The 20,934-nt window shown below is 40.7% G+C and overlaps 1 protein-coding gene across 1 annotated transcript in view; it reads right to left on the minus strand.

The window, feature by feature from the left end:
• Positions 1–2,617: 2,617 nt before the first annotated feature.
• The window catches only part of LOC126251827 (juvenile hormone esterase-like), an 81,000-nt gene continuing 62,683 nt past the window's right edge, over positions 2,618–20,934 (minus strand). Inside the window, exons 9-10 of the mRNA XM_049952489.1 lie at positions 15,727–15,865; positions 2,618–3,525 (exon numbers count right to left, since the gene is read on the minus strand). Coding sequence (XP_049808446.1) covers positions 3,357–3,525; positions 15,727–15,865 — 308 coding nt within the window. The 3' untranslated portion in view covers positions 2,618–3,356. The remainder of the gene's footprint in view (positions 3,526–15,726; positions 15,866–20,934) is intronic.

The following is a 20,934-nucleotide window of genomic DNA, read 5'->3' on the forward strand; positions in this document are numbered from 1 at the left end:
GTCTCATTAAAGCTCATTCATTGTCATATAAGAAGAAATACTTGAGTCACAAATTCTTACTGATTTACAATGGACCTTACAAAATGGCTCTGAGCACTATGGGACTTAACATTTGTGGTCATCGGTGCCCTAGAACTTACAACTACTTAAACCTAACTAACCTAAAGACATCACACACATCTATGCCTGAGGCAGGATTCGAACCTGCGACCGTAGCGGTCATGCGGTTCCAGACTGAAGCGCCTACAACCGCATGGCCACACCGGCCGGCTGGACCTTACAGAATCCGTCGTATACCCCATGAGAATTGCGTTGAAGCTGAAACTCTGCATACTAGGAAGAGTAAAAGATTGCACCACATTTCACATGTAAAACCGTTTATTGAGAGATAATCTGCTTTTTAACTAAGTCTTTGCTATAAATTTTTTCACTCCACATTACTAGTACGCTTGGACACACTTATAAACTGTTAACATGCAACAATGTTTTGAAGTTAACTATCCAGTCTAGAACCTAGGGAAAATATTTAGACAGTAATTACAAATGCATTGTTATAGTGAACAGACGACACAGTGTTATTGTGTGTGTACATTCTTGCTTGTTAGTTGCACGATTACGTAACGACTATAAGGCTTACATACTTAGAACATATACCGGTACTGCTAATGAGATTTTAATGCAACATTTTGGAAAATACAATCTGGATTTAAAGTACTTTCTGAGACATACCAGATGACACAGTGGTTAGTTTATTTGACTGCTACACGATTATATCACGATGCTACTAGTGAGTGACACAATTTATATTACTGCTTTTGCGCTATATCTGTTTCATATCTGCACAGTTTTTCTGAATTCTTCTGGAAAGTAAAACATGTTTTAGTAATAATTTTTGTGGTATAGCTACAATGAGACAGCCTTTTCCGTAGCAGAACAATACTTTACAGTACAGTACCTTCTTGATAACGGCAATAAGCGTAATAACTACGAGATCTATACGCAAAGCATTTCTCTTTTGTTTATGAAGAGGTGAGTACATTGACTTCTGCAGAACTTTGCTTACGGAGGACGATAACTACGACACTTCCACAGAATTATCTTACAGCAATACCCACATTGAGCGCTACGGGACAAGCATTTGAGTGATTCATTTTTTACTTAAAACATTTATTTATAAAGATTTTTGAATTACGAAGATACAAAGGTTTTCCTTGATACATTTCATATCACTGCTGTAATCTGTAACACCTGAGGATATAATTATTTAATCCTCAGGGGGTACACGCTTACTTTGTGTACCATGTGTTTGGCAAGCACAAGGAGCCCTAGCTAATATGGTATTTGCTTACACACCTTTACGCATCGGTACCATATTTCTCTAACACATAATTACACAGCTATCTGATCATTTAACTGAGAGAGACAAACTTCTTTTTTTTTACTACATCAGCGACACTTGTTTAAGCAATTACCCAGTTAGATAACTTCACACTTATGTAAATGTATTTTGTCTGTACTTTGTAAAATGTTCATATTTTTTTTGGAACCATTGTGATACTATGAGAGCTTTGAATGATGTATTTGGTATGGGATCATGATTTTTAAAGTACGTTTGAGGTAGATGACACTACTGAAATGAGCAGAGAATTTTTTTTTAGGCTTTGAAATTATTGCAGAAAGCTACGACGTTTTGACTTTTGATGAGGTTTTATGATGTTATTATTACGATGACGATGTGTATTATGCTGTTGAGGTATGTTAATGATCAATACGCTGATGCTGCGGTATATGAGGAATGTGATCACGTGTTTATATGTATACGAATAATGAATAGAAGTTAGGGACTCTGGTTTGTGAAAAAGGATATTGGAAACCAAGAATCGTACTTTACGAGCTATGACTTGTGTATTCATACATGAATGTATCACAACACTGCTATTCATAAGATTTCGTTTCTACGCATTTCTACTGTAATTCTTCGATCTGTGAAATTTTTTTATAGGAGACTGTCACTGTAGCGCAAACTGCTCTCGTAAATATTTCGGTAAGAAAGCTAGGTGACCTTGACGCTATGCGTTATGGGCGCCCAGCTGTGCCAGCTGCCTGGAGAAAAGCCATTAGGTGGAGAAAAAAGAGGCCATTAACCTCGCTATTGACGTTCCTTTGTAGAAAGCATCGCAAATATGACATGCTATTACTTAAAAAAATATGATTATACTGTGGAGCACGTACTTTGTGCTACTTACCGAAATACTTATGAATTGATGGGAAATATTCTTACATCTGCACACCTGATTATGACAAGTGTCTTTCTACGAGAGTTGAGACAATTTCTAGTGACTTAATAAATGCCACATGGCTATTGAATGATGTTTTTATGCTTTGCTTTACATAGTTGCTTATTTCATTTGATATCTGGTTTCCAGCTGCGTTGCAGCATTGGTTTTAAAAGATAAAATTAAATGCATTTGCTAATGTGAACACTTTCTGTCAACAGATCTATTAAAAATATTGTGTGTCAGTTTATTGATGATCTGTATAAGTAAAGAGAGAAATGTCCGTGCTTGTTCAGTTTTGTTCAGCTGTTTGAAAATCAAATAACATAAGGGGTTTATCAGCACAGTAATTCACTAATTTTTCTAAGGGGCGTTTCAACTGTAGTGTTTTACATCAAGATAAACCATTTTTCCACAACACTGTCAACCATTCGAAGTATATATCTTAAAATTTCCTCTTGTTGTGTTCGTAAAACAATTACACAAACTGAGGAAATTCACATTCTATTAGAAATTTCTTGTGAAATAAGTATTTAAGAGTTTTGGAAGCAAGCCTGCTCTGTGAACTTGCAGTTTTAACTTTTTCTCTGTGACGAACATTGTATGGCCATATGGCAGATGTGTGTGGACAGAAACTAACTCCTCGTCGACTTAGACGTCATCAAGGTCGGCGCAGTTACCAAAAGGATTTGAAACGTGGTAACAACTGAGGTTTTTAAAGAAATCACACCTGTGACTTAAAGAATACCCTGCACTCTATTACAGTATAGGATGATCGAAAAAAGGCTATTCCAAAGGAAACAGTTACCTACAGAGAAAAGGTACCGTAATTATAATTTCGCAAATAAATATTGGTTGTACAAAACAACAAATAGTGTGACGTGCGGATACGTCACGTGTTTAAACAAAGAACACAAAGCAGAGATATAGGAAGAAATATCTATACTAATATTTTATTTCGCAGCGATTTTTGTAAAAAGCTTCTTTTAAAACATGCAAAACTACTTGTGTGAAATATTGAACAAAAGTTTCGTAATGTCGAAGTGCTAATCCAATATTCAGAATCTCATGTAACTCTCGTCAGTAGGTCCCGGGGAACGCCTCCAATGGCACGTTATCGTTCCAGAAGTCCATGCGCTCACCAAGCCTGTTGTGTGCGAGCGTGAAGTTGGCCTGCATCAGCAGGTAGCTGCGATTGGTCAGGTTATAGGGCTCCCACACCACAGGATCCGCCTCGGGGGTTGGATTCCTGGAAAAATGTTCGAATGAAACTGTAATTACATTTAATTTTGATATGTTACCTACAGTTCAATTAACACATCACTTAAGCGATTTTTCTTACTATTTTACGGTAGCTGTTAAGGAGCGATCACATAGGAGAGAGAGACGAAAGAGGAGATGCATAGATTTGTAGGCAGTGGTCTTGAGTTAGGGATTATGTGAACGATTATTAGCTTTCCTTACATGTTTTTGGTACATGTCGCGCAATAGTGTATTACAAGACTTAATCTCATAGTTATGTCCATACCGCAGCCTAAAGTAGCTGCATAGTGTAACATACATTTAAATAATTTTGAATAATGTACCATCATACTAGTCTTCCTTCAGTTATCACTATTCTTAAGCAAAGTGTAGGATGTATCGGAACTACAACTACAGATAAAATAGTTGATGAACTGCAGTATATGATATAGTATAAGACGACAGTAATGGAACTATGGGCATACCGGCCCACTGATCTGTGAGCCCATTCCCCGCCCTTCATGGTCAAGTACACACTCTCTCCTCTCCTTTGCCCCTCCCATTAATGTTGGTTGGTGAACTTGCATGAAGTGTGTTCATTTAGGACCTCCTATTTATTATTCACTTTAATGCCCTTACGAAAACAACTTATTACGCAACTAATTTCTGATCAAACATGGTCCCCAATTTGAGTGCCAAAATCAAACATGGCGGTCCAAGATGGCAGGAAGGTAAAGAGTCACCAACATGATGGATGTGTAAGAGTTCATATTAGCCGACCCTCGACGTCACCCCATGACATCACAGTGGACATAATCCAGTGTAAGACGACGTTAAATTAAGTAAAAATCTTAGTGAGATAGCTTATTTGACATTTGTAAAACAGCTACATAATTCATGATCTATTTGTTTAAACAATTAGGGACGTTCTTGAGTCCCTACAGAGATGTGTGTAGCAATAATACGTTACTAAAATACAATGCAAGAGTTCTTACACTTTTCGTGTGGTCGCGCTGTATCACAAGGATTATCAAGGATCTACTTGTTTTACGCAGTTACTTATTACGTGGTCTATTTATTTAAATATTTAGGAAAATTTGCAGCTCGTCACAGGACATGTGTGTGGCAGTATTTAAATACAAACTCACTGGAGGTGGCATGCTCAGACTCTAAATACATCGGTGATTGAACGAGCCACCACCTTCTGCCGGCTTCCACAGTGGACCTCACGCTATGTGTTCTGCCACTTGTTTGTGGCACCCACACCACGCCAGAGCTGGAACCGTCTTTTCTCCCAACCACAGCCCCACACCACGCCTGTTGTGAGTGACGTGCAAGGGACATATATTTTGACCCCAGTACGCAAAGGAATATCAAGGAGAGCATGGGCCAGCACAGCTAAGAGATCCTGAATATTATTAGTACATTTCTCGACAAAAATTTATTGTAGAAATTCAGTTTAACTATTCATCACTAAGGCTGAAAGTCAATTTACTTTTGACTCCTTCTATCGAGTCATACACTTCCATGTATGGAATGTGCGAAATATGCAGGAACAGCTAATGTTCGTGAGCCATCGACTCTTACTGCATGAGGGAGCTATGAGATACTGGACCGATCACAGGCAGTCGCACACTCCAATGAGTAGGCCTCCATGCCGTTCTACGAGTCGCCTTTTCTTGTTACAGTGTGCATGCACATAAAATGGACGGGTGTTATGGCTAAACTTCATTTAAACACAGCATGGTCTACACCAGAAGTTTTCTGAATATCAGAAGCAACTGCATCAGTTGTACATCGGTTTTAAATAAGCATATGACAGCCTAGATCAGAATAGACCCACCAAATATGCAAGGTTTTAGAATCCTAATAAAATCATTGAGGCTGATGGGAGTGAGAATAAAAGTGACACTCTGTAAGGACAGAATAGAACAAAAGTTGACAACAGAGTTCCATGTAGGGAGGGCAGGAAGATGTGATCTCTGCACTACTCTTTAAGTTAGCACTAGAGAAGGTAATGCGCAAAGACCGATTAATCCTGGGAGTATATTATTTAACCCATGGGTCCACGTGGTTTCGTACGTTAATGGTGTAGCATTAAGTATGAGGAATGACAGAAACCTGAAGGACAATTATGGTCTATTAGAAGGAGCATCACGGAAGTTAGGACTTGAAGTGAACACGGGCAAAAAAAATATTTGATGATGGGACGTCAGGAGGAGAGACTACAACAAAAATTAACGGTAAAGAATTTCAAAGAATGGAAGAGTAAATACGAGGGTTCGACACTAACCGAAGATAACAGGACAGCTGTAGAAATGGAAAACAGGTTCCTTTCAGAATACATTGAAGTCCAGGAATAAAATAATTGAAATATAACTGACTATGTTAAGACCTACAGTAACGTAACTTATGGATCTAAAGGCTATGAAGGAAAATGGCAGGTTACTGAGATGGGGTAGGAAGACTTTGTCTGATATATTTAGGACAGTGAGAGAGAAAGAAAGCAGGTGGTTGAGAACAAACTCAGAACTACAAACACTTTCTGGGCAGATAAATATTGCAATGAAAATAAAGCAAGGAAGAATATTATCAGATAATCATGTACAGAGAAGACCCAGAAAAAGATGGATTAAAGTTATGGAAGAAGAACTCAAAGCAATAAGAGTCAGGAATTGGAGAAGGAAAGGAATGGACACAGAAAAATGGAGTCAGGTGCAACGGAAGACCTGGTTTTATCAGTATTTAAACATCCAGGATCATTTGTAATAAATTGCAGGGCATCCATAAAGCAGTATTTAATTACAAACACAGTGCACGTGACGGGCTCGGTCACGCAGTACATTCTGACCACGCAAGACAACGCATGTCGCACTCCTCTGCAGTGCTACGCTCAGTATGGCTGTGGCTATCCTTTTGCAGCAACCACACCACGCCAGTGACAGGTCACCTTAACTTCCAACCTCACACCACACCCAGCGCTAGGAGCGTATTTTTGCCTACAAACATGAAGAAACACCTCAGAGACCATACACCGGCACAGCCAATAGTTGCTGATTTCGCCAAAAACTGTTGATTATAACGGAAACCGCTTGCAAAATTCAGTTTTCTGGCTTTTAATTTTTGACTGAGGCGCAGTTCACGTTTGACGCGTTTTTTAGGTTGTATACTGTACACGTGAAATGTTGGAAACAAGCAGGAACAGCTAATGGTTGAGAGCCGTCGTGCCGTCAGCCTGTGGAAGCTCTGTGGCAGTGAATCCATCGCAGGCAGTTATGCTGAACAATGTGTGCACTGCTGTACTCTCCTTCAGGTCGCCTTTCCTTATTAAAGCATGCTCATGATGAAGGTGGGTTTTATGTACACATTTTATTTCAATACAGAATGGTTTATAGCAGAAAATTTGTATCCCACTGTTGTACACAAGTTTTTCTATACAATTTGTTTAAAGTAATTTGTTAGCCTTACTTGCATGTGTTCAATAAGCTGCTCTTTCTCCGGTAGTAGTTAATATTATTCCTTCACGGCAATTCCTTTCAACCATATGCCTCAGCTTTCATATTTTGACTTTGATCCCCTCCAGATCTAGTATTAGTTTTTGTAGACATAAGCATTAACTGTACCTAGAGGAATAATAACTTTAATAGAGAATGGTTCAAGTCTGTTTGACATAGTATTTCTTTTTCTTTCCTAAGACCTGTGGAATAATATTGTTTGCTTCATAGATCCAAACACACAGTCCGTTCCATGGTTATAAATCGTACTTCTAGTCTGGCAATACCATGTTCTTTTGACAGTAAAAGTTTCTCACTGCTGCATATATGGTGACCGTATAAAATCTGTAAAATGGTTACCAGCAACTTTGTTCACTCCTGCACTTGTGTTTTGACATATCTGAGACGGATTGCGAAAAGGACCATCTTGCCATTATTGGATTTTGAGTTATTTTCATTTTTAAATTCAGCAATAATTTATGAACATCTCTTTAAATATAGATTTCTATTTCTAAATTTGGGTAAGTTATAAAACAGCGAAACTTTGGAATGGAAAAGAGATGTTTTGAGATAATACATTTTAAAGTTTAATTTTATTACAACTGTTTAGTTGGGCATATTTGAAAAACAAATACAGCATATATCTTACTCTTAAAATGCCTTTTGTCAAACGGTGCATATTTTTTTTATTTAAATTTGCATGTTGTGTGGTTAACCCCTTCAGACCTATAGCACACTTTATTGTATATAAATTTAAAACCAAATAAATTGGCCCTACACTGAGAAAAATTAGTGAATCCTCTGCCCTTTTATTCTGGCAAAGTGTTGTACTTTTATTCTGTGTTATGACAAATTGCCATTTGACAACATCTGAAAGGATTTTTCACTCTAACATAAAAAGTGAACACTTGCCTTCTTTGACATTACTGTAAGCACAAAATATTCTTCTTTTATATAGTACTACTCTGAGCTCCTTAAAATGCCTTTAAAATGTAGCAGATGCCATTTTGTGAAGCGCTGCATACCAGGTGCGAGATTTCGAAAAGGTGTCTTTCGTCAGGCCTATGTTATTTCCCCATGACGACAAGAGAAGCATTTGCAGAAGACTGGCATCCATTGCTTTTGATGATATTATCGCCTCCTTTGTAATCGATACAGTCATATACAAAATAAAAAAAGTATTATAAAACAAAAAAACGAAAATGAGTATTTTAGGTATTACCGAAAGTTTTTGAGTGTACTGAAAATTTCGATACTCCTACAAGAGCTCCTTTCACGCTTTCTGTCTGCTCTATTAAACACCTTTATTCTACCACAGGATCTTGTTCATGTTAATCAGTATATTCCGACTGTCTTATCGTTGCTTCCAGTCAAATTCCTTTTTCCTTGGTAGTCTCCTCTCACACCAAACTCGTTGTTTGATGTTAGGTAGTCACGCATCCCCATTTCCGTACAGAGCTCTGCAAAATCATGCATTATATCCACGTCCATGAGATAACAGTCGTGTATACGATGATGTTGCAAACTGTAGGCAGTTGATCCATTTGACATCCATTTTAATATCAGACAGTATCAGTCTGTGTTACACCTACATGATTTGTGTATTTCTTCGAAATTGTTCTAACACATTTATTCGAATATGCATCTTTCTGTCATGTTCCCATGTGGAAATGTGGTACTTTTTTCCTTTACACCTTGTCTTGCAGAAATGATCTTGAGGAATTTATCAAGTAGATAAGTGTAATTTTTTTCTTTAAAATTACAAACCTGCACTTCTTTCGTTGTTCTTGACATCCCACATGATAACAGACGTTAACCACCACAATGTTGTCTCGAAACGGTCCCGCAATGTATATGTAAATTTTTCTTTTTAAGGAGAATGCTATTTATGGAAAAATTCACGTTACCAATGTTAATAAAATATTGTCCAGAGTCTTCAGTAACAACCACAAACCAAACTGTTCATCGGATGGCCTCATCTGAATCCCTAATAGCTGAGAGATGTTTAGCACTTTGGAGCGAGATATGATGACACTGTCTGGTACCACAGAACACTGATGAGGTGCGGTTTCATGTCTTGTTATTTACTATGAGGATCCAACATGCTGACGCTTCTGGTCATGTGACCACGTTAACAGTTCCAGTTACACGCCCTACATTTAAAAGGCAGTCGAATGCCGCACTCTTGTTTCATGCAATTAAAAAGTCATAGCAATGTGTATGTATAGACAAAATTTTCCGAAAATGAATTAATTTTAAAACATGTCATCACCTTTTAACGTCTCCGTTAATAAATATACAGTCCGCCCACGTTAGCTGAGTGGTCAGCGCTGCGGAGTGCCCGCCAGGGAGCCCGAGTTCGATTCTCGGCTGGGGCAGGAGATTCTCTCCGCTCAGGAACTGGGTGCTCTGCTGTCCTCATAACCATTTCTTCCCCATCTCCGACGGGCTAGTCACCCAATGTGGCGTCGAATGCAATAAGTACTTGCCCTCGGCAGCCGACCTTCCCCGAATGGGGGAGTCCCGGCCCACAATGCCGTACGCTCATTTCGACTGCCAATAAATATACAGTCCTAAGGGTAACAGTATGCATACAAAACACATGGAATTTGCTTATCATAATACGTACAGATCTCTAATCATGAACAAAGGAATCTAATTGATGTTTGATCCAAGCAAAGGTGTGTTATCACCATATCTAAATTATCTGCATCATTTTGCTAAAACCAACTGGTCTTATTTCTTCTAAAATCATATCAAAGTCTTTCATTCATTAAAGTGAGCCCCCAAGCAAGGATACCATTTGACATTAACACCTGGTTGTCATTACCTTGTTTTTCTTCAGTTGTTCTAGACATTTTAATCGGTGGGATGTAATGTTCACTTGGGAGAGACATCTCACAGTATTAAGACATTGAGGCTGATCCTTTACCGACTGCACACCGCTAAATTTCCTCCATGGGAAAGTGTTTCGGTGGGAAGAGCAACACCATGCATACAAAAAATTCCCAAAAGTTGCTTGTCGTGATGCACACTTATGATTACAGTTCCAAGATGCTGATCACAATCATCGAAAACGTTGTAAATAGATTAGTGTTTTTCAGCATGTACCACTTCACTGTGCAAGGGAACAGTTCGGCTGCCAAAAATTACTAAAAAATGGAGGGGGGGGGGTGATTGTGTTTCAATATATATACACCGAGAAATATCCTGTCTGTGTAAGAGTTGTGGGGTGGAGAGTAATAGCACGTGTGTGAAAGATGTGCAGGTTGCTTACCATTATATGCAACTACTCCTACCGATCTCTGAACAAAAATTTATTGGATCTTGTTTCATAATAAACTTTTCCATATTATTATTTTTGAAAATTCATTATATTTCGAGTACAAATGCCCATGAAACTTCAGTGGTAAATAACTTCTACTTTAGTAGTAAAAAATACATATGGATCACACATAGGCACTATCGATGAAATGTCACTTGTTTGGATATGGCTAACCTGCATAGCAGCAGCACCAATATAATTATCCTGTGGATAAAGTCTGAAACTTCGTGAGGCTGGTTGCAGATGAGGAGATGGGAATGTGAGTAGAGCGTAGCGAATTGCAGGCAGATTTGCAAAGGATCGATGGTTGCTACAGGAACTGGAAGTTGGCACCGAGTTTAAGTATGTGTGATGTATTGTATCTACATAGGGCAAAATATCCAGTCCTGTATGGTTACCCGATTGATGAAGAATCACTACAACCCAAAATAATCGCGGAATGCCTAGAAATAACCGTCCAGTACAACATAAAGTGGAACGATTACATTAAAATAAATGTACAGATAAACAGACGCTAGGCTCAGATGTATTGGTGGTATCTTAATGGAGTGTAATTCATCCACAAAAGAAGTGGCTTAAAAACACTCCTTCTATATATTTTAAGAACATTGTCAGGCCACATCAATGGAAGAGTTAGACTAGTTCTAAGAACATGATCGTTTAGATGGCGAAGCGACATTAGGGCGTTACAGAGACGCTAAACTAACTGCAGTGGTACTCTGTACAAGAACGGTGCATCACGGAAATGTTTTCTAACGAAAATCCAAGAGAATATTTTCCAGGAAGAATTTGTAAACATGTTACTTCCTCCTAAAGAAATCTCGTGAAATAACCACAACGAGAAAATTAGAGGTAATATGGTGGTTTATCGACAATCGTTCTTTCCACACATCATCCACTAATGAAGCGGGGACCATAAGTACTCTCCACTTCATATCACAAGGTAGCATACGGGTGTTAAACGTCTGATCATTGGTATGGTTTTCGTATATACAGTAGCATGGCCTGGGAAAATCTTTATGACGCGTACAATGTTATCTATTGTAAACAGCGCTGGGAGCGCACACGCGGATTGAGTAAGAACTGAAACGTAAATTAGACACGTCCTTGCCTAGGAAACTAATCTATCCCATATCGTAAAGATTCCGTACCACGCGGCAGTACACTAAAAGAGGGCTAATGGGCGTAATGTAGGCAATCTCTTTTGGTATATTTACTATACTTTCTAAGTTTTCTGACAGTAACACATAGTATTCAGCTTTCCCCTCGCTGTGACCTAAACACTGTTGTAGAGAGCAGTCTCGTTACTTCACACTTTCTGTGTATGTGCAGGTGTTATTCATAACGTGAAACATGCTAAGTAATGCACAGTTATTACTAATTTAAAAGGGGGAATTTTTTACATTATGCTCCATTGGCACAGTAATACACATTTAATGGAACAGAAGAAATCAGTGTTACGTATCTGACCCATTTTGCTTCCTCACAGTCAGTGTCAGCTCGTGGATGCTATAAAGATTATAATACTATGACAGCTGAAAAATCTTTCTGGGTCTGTGCATAAGTAACGAGCTGAAATTTACACTGTGTGACTACTAGTTGAGATAAACACATCAAAATAAGTTTTGCGTTACCCCGATTCCCAGAACACCTAAGACAGACTTTGACTATATTTTATCACAGACACATTCCCTTTGACTGTTCAGAGATGTCACTAGACCGGCCCAAAGATGTAAACAACCAGGCACGAGCACCGCCTATTAGGCGGAGGGGGTCCGACAGCCGATCAGTTCCAGTCATTCCACCAGGAAAGAGGTACATGGCTCGTGTTGCTTTTAACATTAACATTTAGGTGGATACTCTACAAATCACATTCAAGTGCCTGGCAGAGGGTTCATCTCTATTATTCCAATCTCGTATAGTGCCTTGAAAGAACGAACACCTATATCTTTCCGTACGAGCTCTGGTTTCCCTTATTTCATAGTGGTGATCGTTTCTCCCTATGTAGATCGGTGTCAACAAAATATTTCCGAATTCGGAAGAGAAAGTCGGTGATTGAAATTTCGTGAGAAGATTCCGTCTGAAAGAAAAATGCCTTTCTTTTAATGAAGTCCAGCCCAAATCCTATATCATTTCAGTGACACTCTCTACCATATTTAGCGACAATACAAAAGGTGCTGAACTTTTTCAATGTATTCCGTGAGTTCTATCTGGTAAGTATCCCACACAGCGCAGCACTAATCTAAATGAGGACGGATAAGCGTCGTGTAGGCAGTCTCCTTAGTATCTCTGTTACGTTTTCTAAGTGTCCTGCCAATAAAACACAGTCTATGTCTAGACTTCCCCAAACATTTTCTGTGTGTTCCTTCCAATTTAAGTTGTTGGTAGTTGTAATTCCTAGGTATTTTGTTGAATTTACGGCCTTTATATTTGTCTGTAGTTCAACCATGCCTAGACGGTCAACACCGCGGTTCGATCGTGTCCGCTTTGTTACTTTGTGCCAGAAAGGGCTCTCAACAATGTAAGGGTTCAGGCGTCTCAGAATCAATCGAAGAAATGTTTTTCGGACTTGGAGGAGATAGAGAGAGACAAAAACTGTAGATGACATGACTCGCACAGGCCGCCCAAGGGCGCTACTACTGCAGTGGATGACCTCTACCTACAGATTATGGCTCGGAGGAACCCTAACAGCAACGCCACCATGTTGAATAATGTTTTTCGTGCAGCCACAGGACATAGTATTACAGCTCAGTCTGTGAGCAATAGGCTGCATGATGCACAACTTCACTCCCAACGTCGATGGCGAGGTCCATCTGTCCGCAGCTCGTGGTCGTGCGGTAGCGTTCTCGCTTCCCACGCCCGGGTTCCCGGGTTCGATTCCCGGCGGGGTCAGGGATTTTCTCTGCCTCGTGATGACTGGGTGTTGTGTGATGTCCTTAGGTTACTTGGGCTTAAGTAGTTCTAAGTTCTTGGGGACTGATGACCGTAGATGTTAAGTCCCATAGTGCTCAGAGCCATTTGAACCATTTGAGGTCCATCTTTGCAACCACGACACCATGCAGCGCGGTACAGATGGGCCCAACAACATGCCGAATAGACCGCTCAGGATTGGCATCACGTTCTCTTCACCGATGAGTGTCGCATATGCCTTCAACTAGAGAATCGTCGGAGACGTGTTTGGAGGCAGAACGGTCAGGATGAACGTCTTAGACACACGTTTCAGAGAATGCAGCAAGGTGAAGGTCCCCTGCTGTTTTAGGGTGTCATTATGTGGGGCCGACGTACGCCGCTGGTGGCCATGGAAGGCGTCGGAACGGCAGTACGATACGTGAATGCCATCCTCCGACCGATAGTGCAACCATATCGGCAACATATTGGCGAGGCATTCGTCTTCATGGACGACAATTCATGCCCCCATAGTGCACATCTTGTGAATGACTTCCTTCACGATACCGACATCGCTCGACTAGGACATGCTACCGAGTATTAGTGGTACCGGTGAGCACAGCAATCTGGACCACCACCTCTGAAGGTCCCACGGTATGGTCGTACAACGTGCAGTATGTGGTTTTCATGAGCAATAAAAAGGGCGGAAGTGATGTTTATGTTGATCTCTATTCCTGTTTTCTGTACAGGTTCCGGTGCTCTCGTAACCGCGGTGATGGAAAATTTTTTTGGGGCGTGTGTATTTAACGTTGTCCATTAACTGCTGTTGAGTGTACGGTGAAAATAAACAGCTATCTTGTTTATGTGTGCACACACTACACCGAGAAAAGGGGACTCCCAGAACGGCGCTGTGCTGTACACATCCCAGCACAGAACTGCTTGTGATCAGTCCATCGCCTCTTAGATCCCCCATGCTGATGGCTCGCAAACATTAGCTGTTTCTGCGTATTTCTCACATTCTACATGCGCCAGCTAGTGATATCGACACTTTTATATGTCGTCTCACAGTTTTCATGGTCATGTAATGAAATGCAAGTGCCTAGTCTTCTCACTTCTTTAGGATTCCTGCTAACTGATTTCAGACCTAGTGAAATATTGAAAAGATAAGAGACTTTTGCTTTTTGGGTGAGGAGGAGGGAAGTTAAAATTCTCGTTCACCCTTACAGATCTGTTTCCCTTGAATCGCTGACTCACTAGAGACAAACATTGTAGTGGTTCTTTTAGGAAATGCGTGGACGATTTCTTGTTCCATGTTTCTCAAATCGGAGTTGGTGCTTCGCATCTAACGTCGACATATCATTAAAACATTTATCTTCCCTCCTATTTTCTTTGCGGAGCTCTGCATATGGAACTGCTTCAATAAATTGTTATTGTGTTTAATATATTCATGATGCCTAACGGAGTGTCTCTATGATACTTAAGTACTTAATAAACTTTAACATGACTATGCAGTTTCACTCCCATGAATGAAAACATATGTTGATATTTTACTACTGTAACTATTTTCTTTCCAACTCCAAGGCAGTGTGTCGCTAAATCTCAGAGCCCGAGTGCTGATGCTGTTAATAGTTTTTAATAGCAGCTGGAATATGTAGCAGGTCTATTGAAGTCGCCACTCCGGTTACACCATGCCGACGCTTACGTACAGGAGATCCAATGACGCTGTTTACAGAGAATAGCACGGTGCACAGCTGACAGAACATATTTAACGAATTTATCGAAACTGTTCTTCTTTTTCTAGTTTTTAAGGTAACTGCTAATGACATATATTTCCCTCACAGGTCTGCACGTATAACTGCTCAAAGCAAGCAAATGAAAAGCAGAGAGTCCAACAAGCTTTCGTCTTGAAATGTATTTGTGCGACATAAAAGATTAGGCGGTCGCACTCAACTTCAGGTTCCGACACGCATTTCTGTATGTACTACCAAGTAGTCTCTGCAGCAGCTAAATAAGGGAATCTCTTGCCGAAGGAATATGAAAAGCAAAACCCATTTCGTTAGCATAGTGAAAAATTTCAGTTTGTAGTCATCTTCTGTAGAATTTCACATAAATTAGGCACTCTCGTAATTTCTAATTAGCGATTTCAAGAAAAAACAGAATAAAATTTTTGCCGGTAAATTTTGGCACATTACACACTGATAATGATATCCTGAGGAGGACTACTAAAGTAAAACATCGGTGCGTTCCATATCTCATCTTTGTAATGTGGAAGACCGAAAATGTGATTTTATTTCTATAAGTTGTAATAGTTGTTTGATAAATGTAGCATTATACATTACATAAGAACGACAAATACTACAGATCACTGAAACAATATAAAACCCTTCAATAATTATTTACATGCAGACGCCACATATTTGGACTTAGCTATGGAGATCCCCTGATCTCCTCTGTTAATCAAACTTTTGTACCAATCCTATTTAGTAAGATGAAGTATTCATACCCGTATTTTACGAAGTTGGTCCATAGACGCAGCATGTTCCTCCGCAGTTGATCCTCTTCAGATTGTGGGTCCAAGTTGTAATTGAGGTCGTTATTATAATGGAGGAAGAGGAATCCTTGCTCTCCACCGTGTTCAACGCCTGAAACAGAGACGTGTACCGATCACAGGTAACTGGTCGCAGCACTGCATGACGGGCTGCACCTGTACCTTAAGTAATTACATAGAGTGCAACAACAGTGTGAGAATGACGTCCCTCATTAATTTGGGAAAGGTAGGTTGATACTGAACCAAGAAATCTCTTTCTCAAGGAAAAAATCTTAATTAATCTGGAGTCTTGTAACACTTCGCTGTACACCATTAATAAGAATCTACAAAGCAGTCACCTAGCCTTTGAGAAAAACAGTAGCAGAGTTTATAGTGCAAGCGCACTGCCCGCCGCCAAATTTGTGGTAAGTTCCCATGGGACGAAACTACTGAGGTCATCGGTCCAAAGGCTTAATATAACTTAAGCTAAGTTACGCTAAGGACAACACACACACCCGTGCCCGAGGAAGGGCTTGAACTTCCGACGGAGGGAACCGCGCGAACCGTGGCAGTTGGGTAAGGAGTGCAGCTCAAGATTACTTTCTTTTAGCAAAGCTGCGCAGTCAAATCATCGAGGCGAGCCAACCTACGTCCTTGTGAATCTGCACATCACACACATTTCATTTGCGACATTCCTCTGGTCGAAACCCAGAAGAATCTAATATACATTTAATACAAGGATATGAACATCAATGTATTCTTCTATAAAACTGGTACCAATGAGAGTCTTTCGCTCATCCATTTCTTAGCGTTACTTTGCACAGCACAGGGGCTAATCATTATAAAATACGGGACGATACCACTGTGCCGTGATTATCGCGGCACGGTTGTAGTCCTGTCCGGAACCACAGGTGGCGCCAAAGCTGCAAGAAGTTTTCTCTCTGAGAGCAAAAGGGCACTGGAATCATCAGGGCAGGCCGCAGTTAGCGCCACCGGTGTCCACTTCAGAATGACTGGAGCCAACACGTGGGGTCTTGCCGAAATGAGCGGAAAGAGTGGCTCACCTGGCCGGCGTCATAAGAGAGACACTTGGCGGCTGGCGGCTTAGAAGGAGGACGAAACATGGATCTCATTTTAGCGTATTTAAGAGACTTGCAAAACTGCAAAGCAAGGCGCTCCGAGAATTTTTGAGGAAAAATAAAAACACTCAGAGCCCTCTCTTTGTTAGCCCATTGGCTGTCTAGTTGGCCAGTGTACACAGGAGCATTACGGTCACTTTTGATCCTGGTACTTCGAGAGTTTTTGTACCGAAGTGTCCCGGCAGCGCCTATGCATTGCCTTGAATTGTGTGCTCTGTACTTCACTCCCAAAGTAGAACACTTTTGTGCTTTATTGACGTTACAATGAATTGACTGTCTGTGTCATACGGTACAGGATGCAGATGTTCATGTATCTTAAAAGGTGAAACTTTGCAGTGTATTGGTAGTGAGTGCACCGCCGATTTCCTGTTGAAGCTTGTAAATACGCTAATTCCATTTCGTTTTACATATGTTTCCCGCACTGTTAAAGGGTATCAGTAGGTATCAGGAGGAGACTGAAACCCAGGAGCAGGTAACAAACAGCTTGGCCAGCGGTGAAGAGGCTAAACCGTATCTGTTGAAGGACTCGACTGTGTGTTGAAACGCACTCTATTACCGCCCTAAGATTACACTCCACGCTGAGCTTATCATGACACTTTTGGCCTACTCTCATCAGTTACTCTAAGAGGTATACAATACTTGTGTCAATATTTCTGAGGAGCTTACTTTTAAGGGTGTGGATTTCAGCATAAGAACGACGATACGGACCTGTAGAATATGTTCTATTAGTACACCTTCGCAGAACACCAAGCAATATGTGATGATTTCGCAGCTAGCAGACAAATGTGGTGGTTGTCTCACTCAAGTTCCGGAAACCAATAAGTGTGGATATTTTTCGAGGGCTTCTTGGCTGTTTCCCACCTGTGCAGCCACGACAAAGGCGGCGTTCGGTTATGTAAAATGATTATTTGATGTCAGTGGACTTTACGAAATTTTGATATCGGACGCCGCTACCATTTTCAGTACCATTCAAGCAGTTTTGTTTTGTATTACAGGTAAGGTATTCTATCACCACTGGTTATTATCTGAACCCCTCATTCGCTGAGAGGGCCAATGGGAACCCTTGCAGTGCGATTATTGCTTGACACCATCAAAATCATGGGATGACACATTGGGGTTGTTGACGTATGCCTTCAACACTGATAAAACGTTTCACACTCATGATCCTATTCATTAATATTTATTATTAACGACCGTTTTCAGTTGCTGATACTGCCATCTGCTGATCTTCAATTTTTTTTCGTAAATCGTGTTCAATTTATAGACAGTAAATTTTGAAGATCATAAGATGACACTTCCAGCTATTGAAACCGGTCGTCAATAATAAATATTAATTAATGCGATCTTGGCTATAAAATGTTTCATCAAGTTAAATATAGATCGCTTTTTCCATTTTGTCATCATGAGAAACTTCAGCCTTCAACATTCCCAAAAATGAGTAACGTAAGGACACACCAAGGGGGCTTCGGTCTTCTGTTCGGCCGAATGCACTCGCGTGATTTATGGTGTATTTACATATAACTACCTAATAAAAGAAATATTTATTTGAATTTCACGCTACGCGTACACCCTGCTCTTATTGCGTCATTATTATCCCCAGCAGCATTTCTTGTGTATAAGTCTTTGAGACTATTTATTTCCAACAGGTATAATTAATGTCGTAAATGCAGACAGTTGATAGTACACGGTACTAGAAACAAGAAAGTGTAGTAAATGTGGGCTCTACAATGCAAACGTGAAGAGCTATTCAATTGAACATACGTCTTTCGCAGTAGCGAAGATCAACAGCTACTCATAGCCTTATAGGTATGCACTTCAGATCCCAAATTAAATGGACTCTTTTTTCCTTTTATTGGTCTAAACTAGTACCGGTGGTTGAGCAGATTTGTTTCGCAGTATGGAAGAGGAAGAAGTACCAATACCTCTTAAAGTTTTAGAACCCTCGCTTACCAGACGTTTGTGCTCTTAGTTCATTTAATTTCAACTGCATGCTTTTACGCCATTAATTATGACGCATCTTGTATTTTATTATGGTTTCATAATACCCGACACGTTTTTATTATCCTATCTCGTTGTTGCTTAGATATATATCCACTATGTGATCAAAAGTATCCGGATACCTGGCTGAAAATGACTTACAAGTTCGTGGCATCCTCCATCGGTAATGCTGGAATTCAATATGGTGTTGGCCCACCGTTAGCCTTCAAGACAGCTTCCACTCTTGCAGGCATACGTTACATCAGTTTCTTGGGGAAAGGCAGCCCATTCTTCACGGAGTGCTGCACTGAGAAAGGTGCGATCCAAAAAATCTCAGAGGTATTCTATAGGGTTCAGGTCAGGACTCTGTGCAGGCCAGTCCATTACACGGATGTTATTGTCGTGTAACCAATCCGCCACAGGCCGTGAATTATGAACTGGTGCTCGATCATGTTGAAAGATGCAATCGCCATCCCCGAATCGCTCTTCAACAGTTGGAAGCAAGAAGGTGCTTAAAACATCAATATAGGCCTGTGTTGTGATACTGTCACGCAAAAGAAAACTAGAGGTACAAGACCCTTCCATGAAAAACACGACCACACCATAACATCACCGCCTCCGAATTTTACTCTGGCAGATAACGTACACCGGGTATTCGCCATGTTCACACCCTGCCGTCGGATCGCCACATTGTTTACCGTGATTCATCACTCCACACAATGTTTTTCCACTGTTCAGTCATCCAATGTTTACGCTCTTTACACCAAGTGAGGCGTCACTAGTCATTTACCGGCGTGATGTGTGGCCTATGAGCAGCTGTTCGACTATGAATCCAAGTTTTCTCACCTCCCGCCTAACTCTTATAGTACTTGCAGTGGATCCTGATGCAGTTTAGAATTCCTGAGTGATGTTCTGGATAGATGACTACCTGTTATACAGTATGACCCTCTTCAACTGTCGGCGGTCTCTGTCAGTCAACAGGCGACGTCGGACTGCAAGCTTTTGTACTGTACGTGTCCCTTCACGTTTCCACTTCACTATCAGATCGGAAACACTTGACCTAGGGATGTTAAGCGTAGTGAAAATCTCGCTTATAGACGTATGACGCAAAGGACACCCAATCACCTTACCATGTTCGAAGTCTGTGAGTTCCGCGGAGCACCCCATTCTGCTCTCTCAAGATGTCTAATGACTACTGAGGTCACTGATATGGAGTATCTGGCAGTAGGTGGCAGCAAAATGCACCTAATATAAAAAAGTATGTTTTTGGGGTCTCCGGATACTTTTGATCACATAGTATATATAAAATATATCACCTCGGCTCCGAGAGTTCGGAAACCTCCACAGAAAATTGGAACAGGGATCAACATAAACATCATTTCCACCTTTTCTATTGCTTACGAAATCCCCGCATTGCATGTCGTATCACTATAAACCGAGATCTTCAGAGGTAGTGGTCCAGATTGCTGTACACACTGGTACCTCTAATAGCCAATAGCACGTCCTCTTCCACAAGTTCATCAAGGTACTGTTGGTCCAGATTGTCCCACTCCTCAACGGCAATTCGGCGTATATTTCTGAGAGAGGTTGGTGGATCACGTCATCCATGAACAGACCTTTTCGATCTATCCCAGGCATGTTGGATAGGGTTAATGTCTGAAGAACATGCTGGCCACTCGAATTGAGCGATGTTGTTATCCTGAAGGAAGTCATTCACAAGATGTGCACGTTGGGTACGCGAATTGTCGTCAGTAAGACGAATGCCTCGCGAATATGCTGCCGATGTGGTTGAAATATCGGTCTAAGGATGGCGTTCACGTATTGTGCAGCCATTGCTGCGCGTTTCATGACCACCAACAGCTTACGTCGTCCCCACATAATGACACCCCAAAACAGCAGTGGACCTCCACCTTGCTGCATTCTCTGAAACCTGTGTCTAAGACGTTCATCCTGACCGGGCTGCCTCCAAACACGTCTCCGACGATTCTCTGATTGAAGGCATATGCGACACTCATCGGTGACGAGAACGTGATGCTAATCCTGAGCGGCCCATTCGGCTTGTTGTTGG

Source organism: Schistocerca nitens, chromosome 4 (genome assembly GCF_023898315.1).
Source record: "Schistocerca nitens isolate TAMUIC-IGC-003100 chromosome 4, iqSchNite1.1, whole genome shotgun sequence".
NCBI classification, from domain to species: Eukaryota; Metazoa; Arthropoda; class Insecta; order Orthoptera; family Acrididae; genus Schistocerca; species Schistocerca nitens.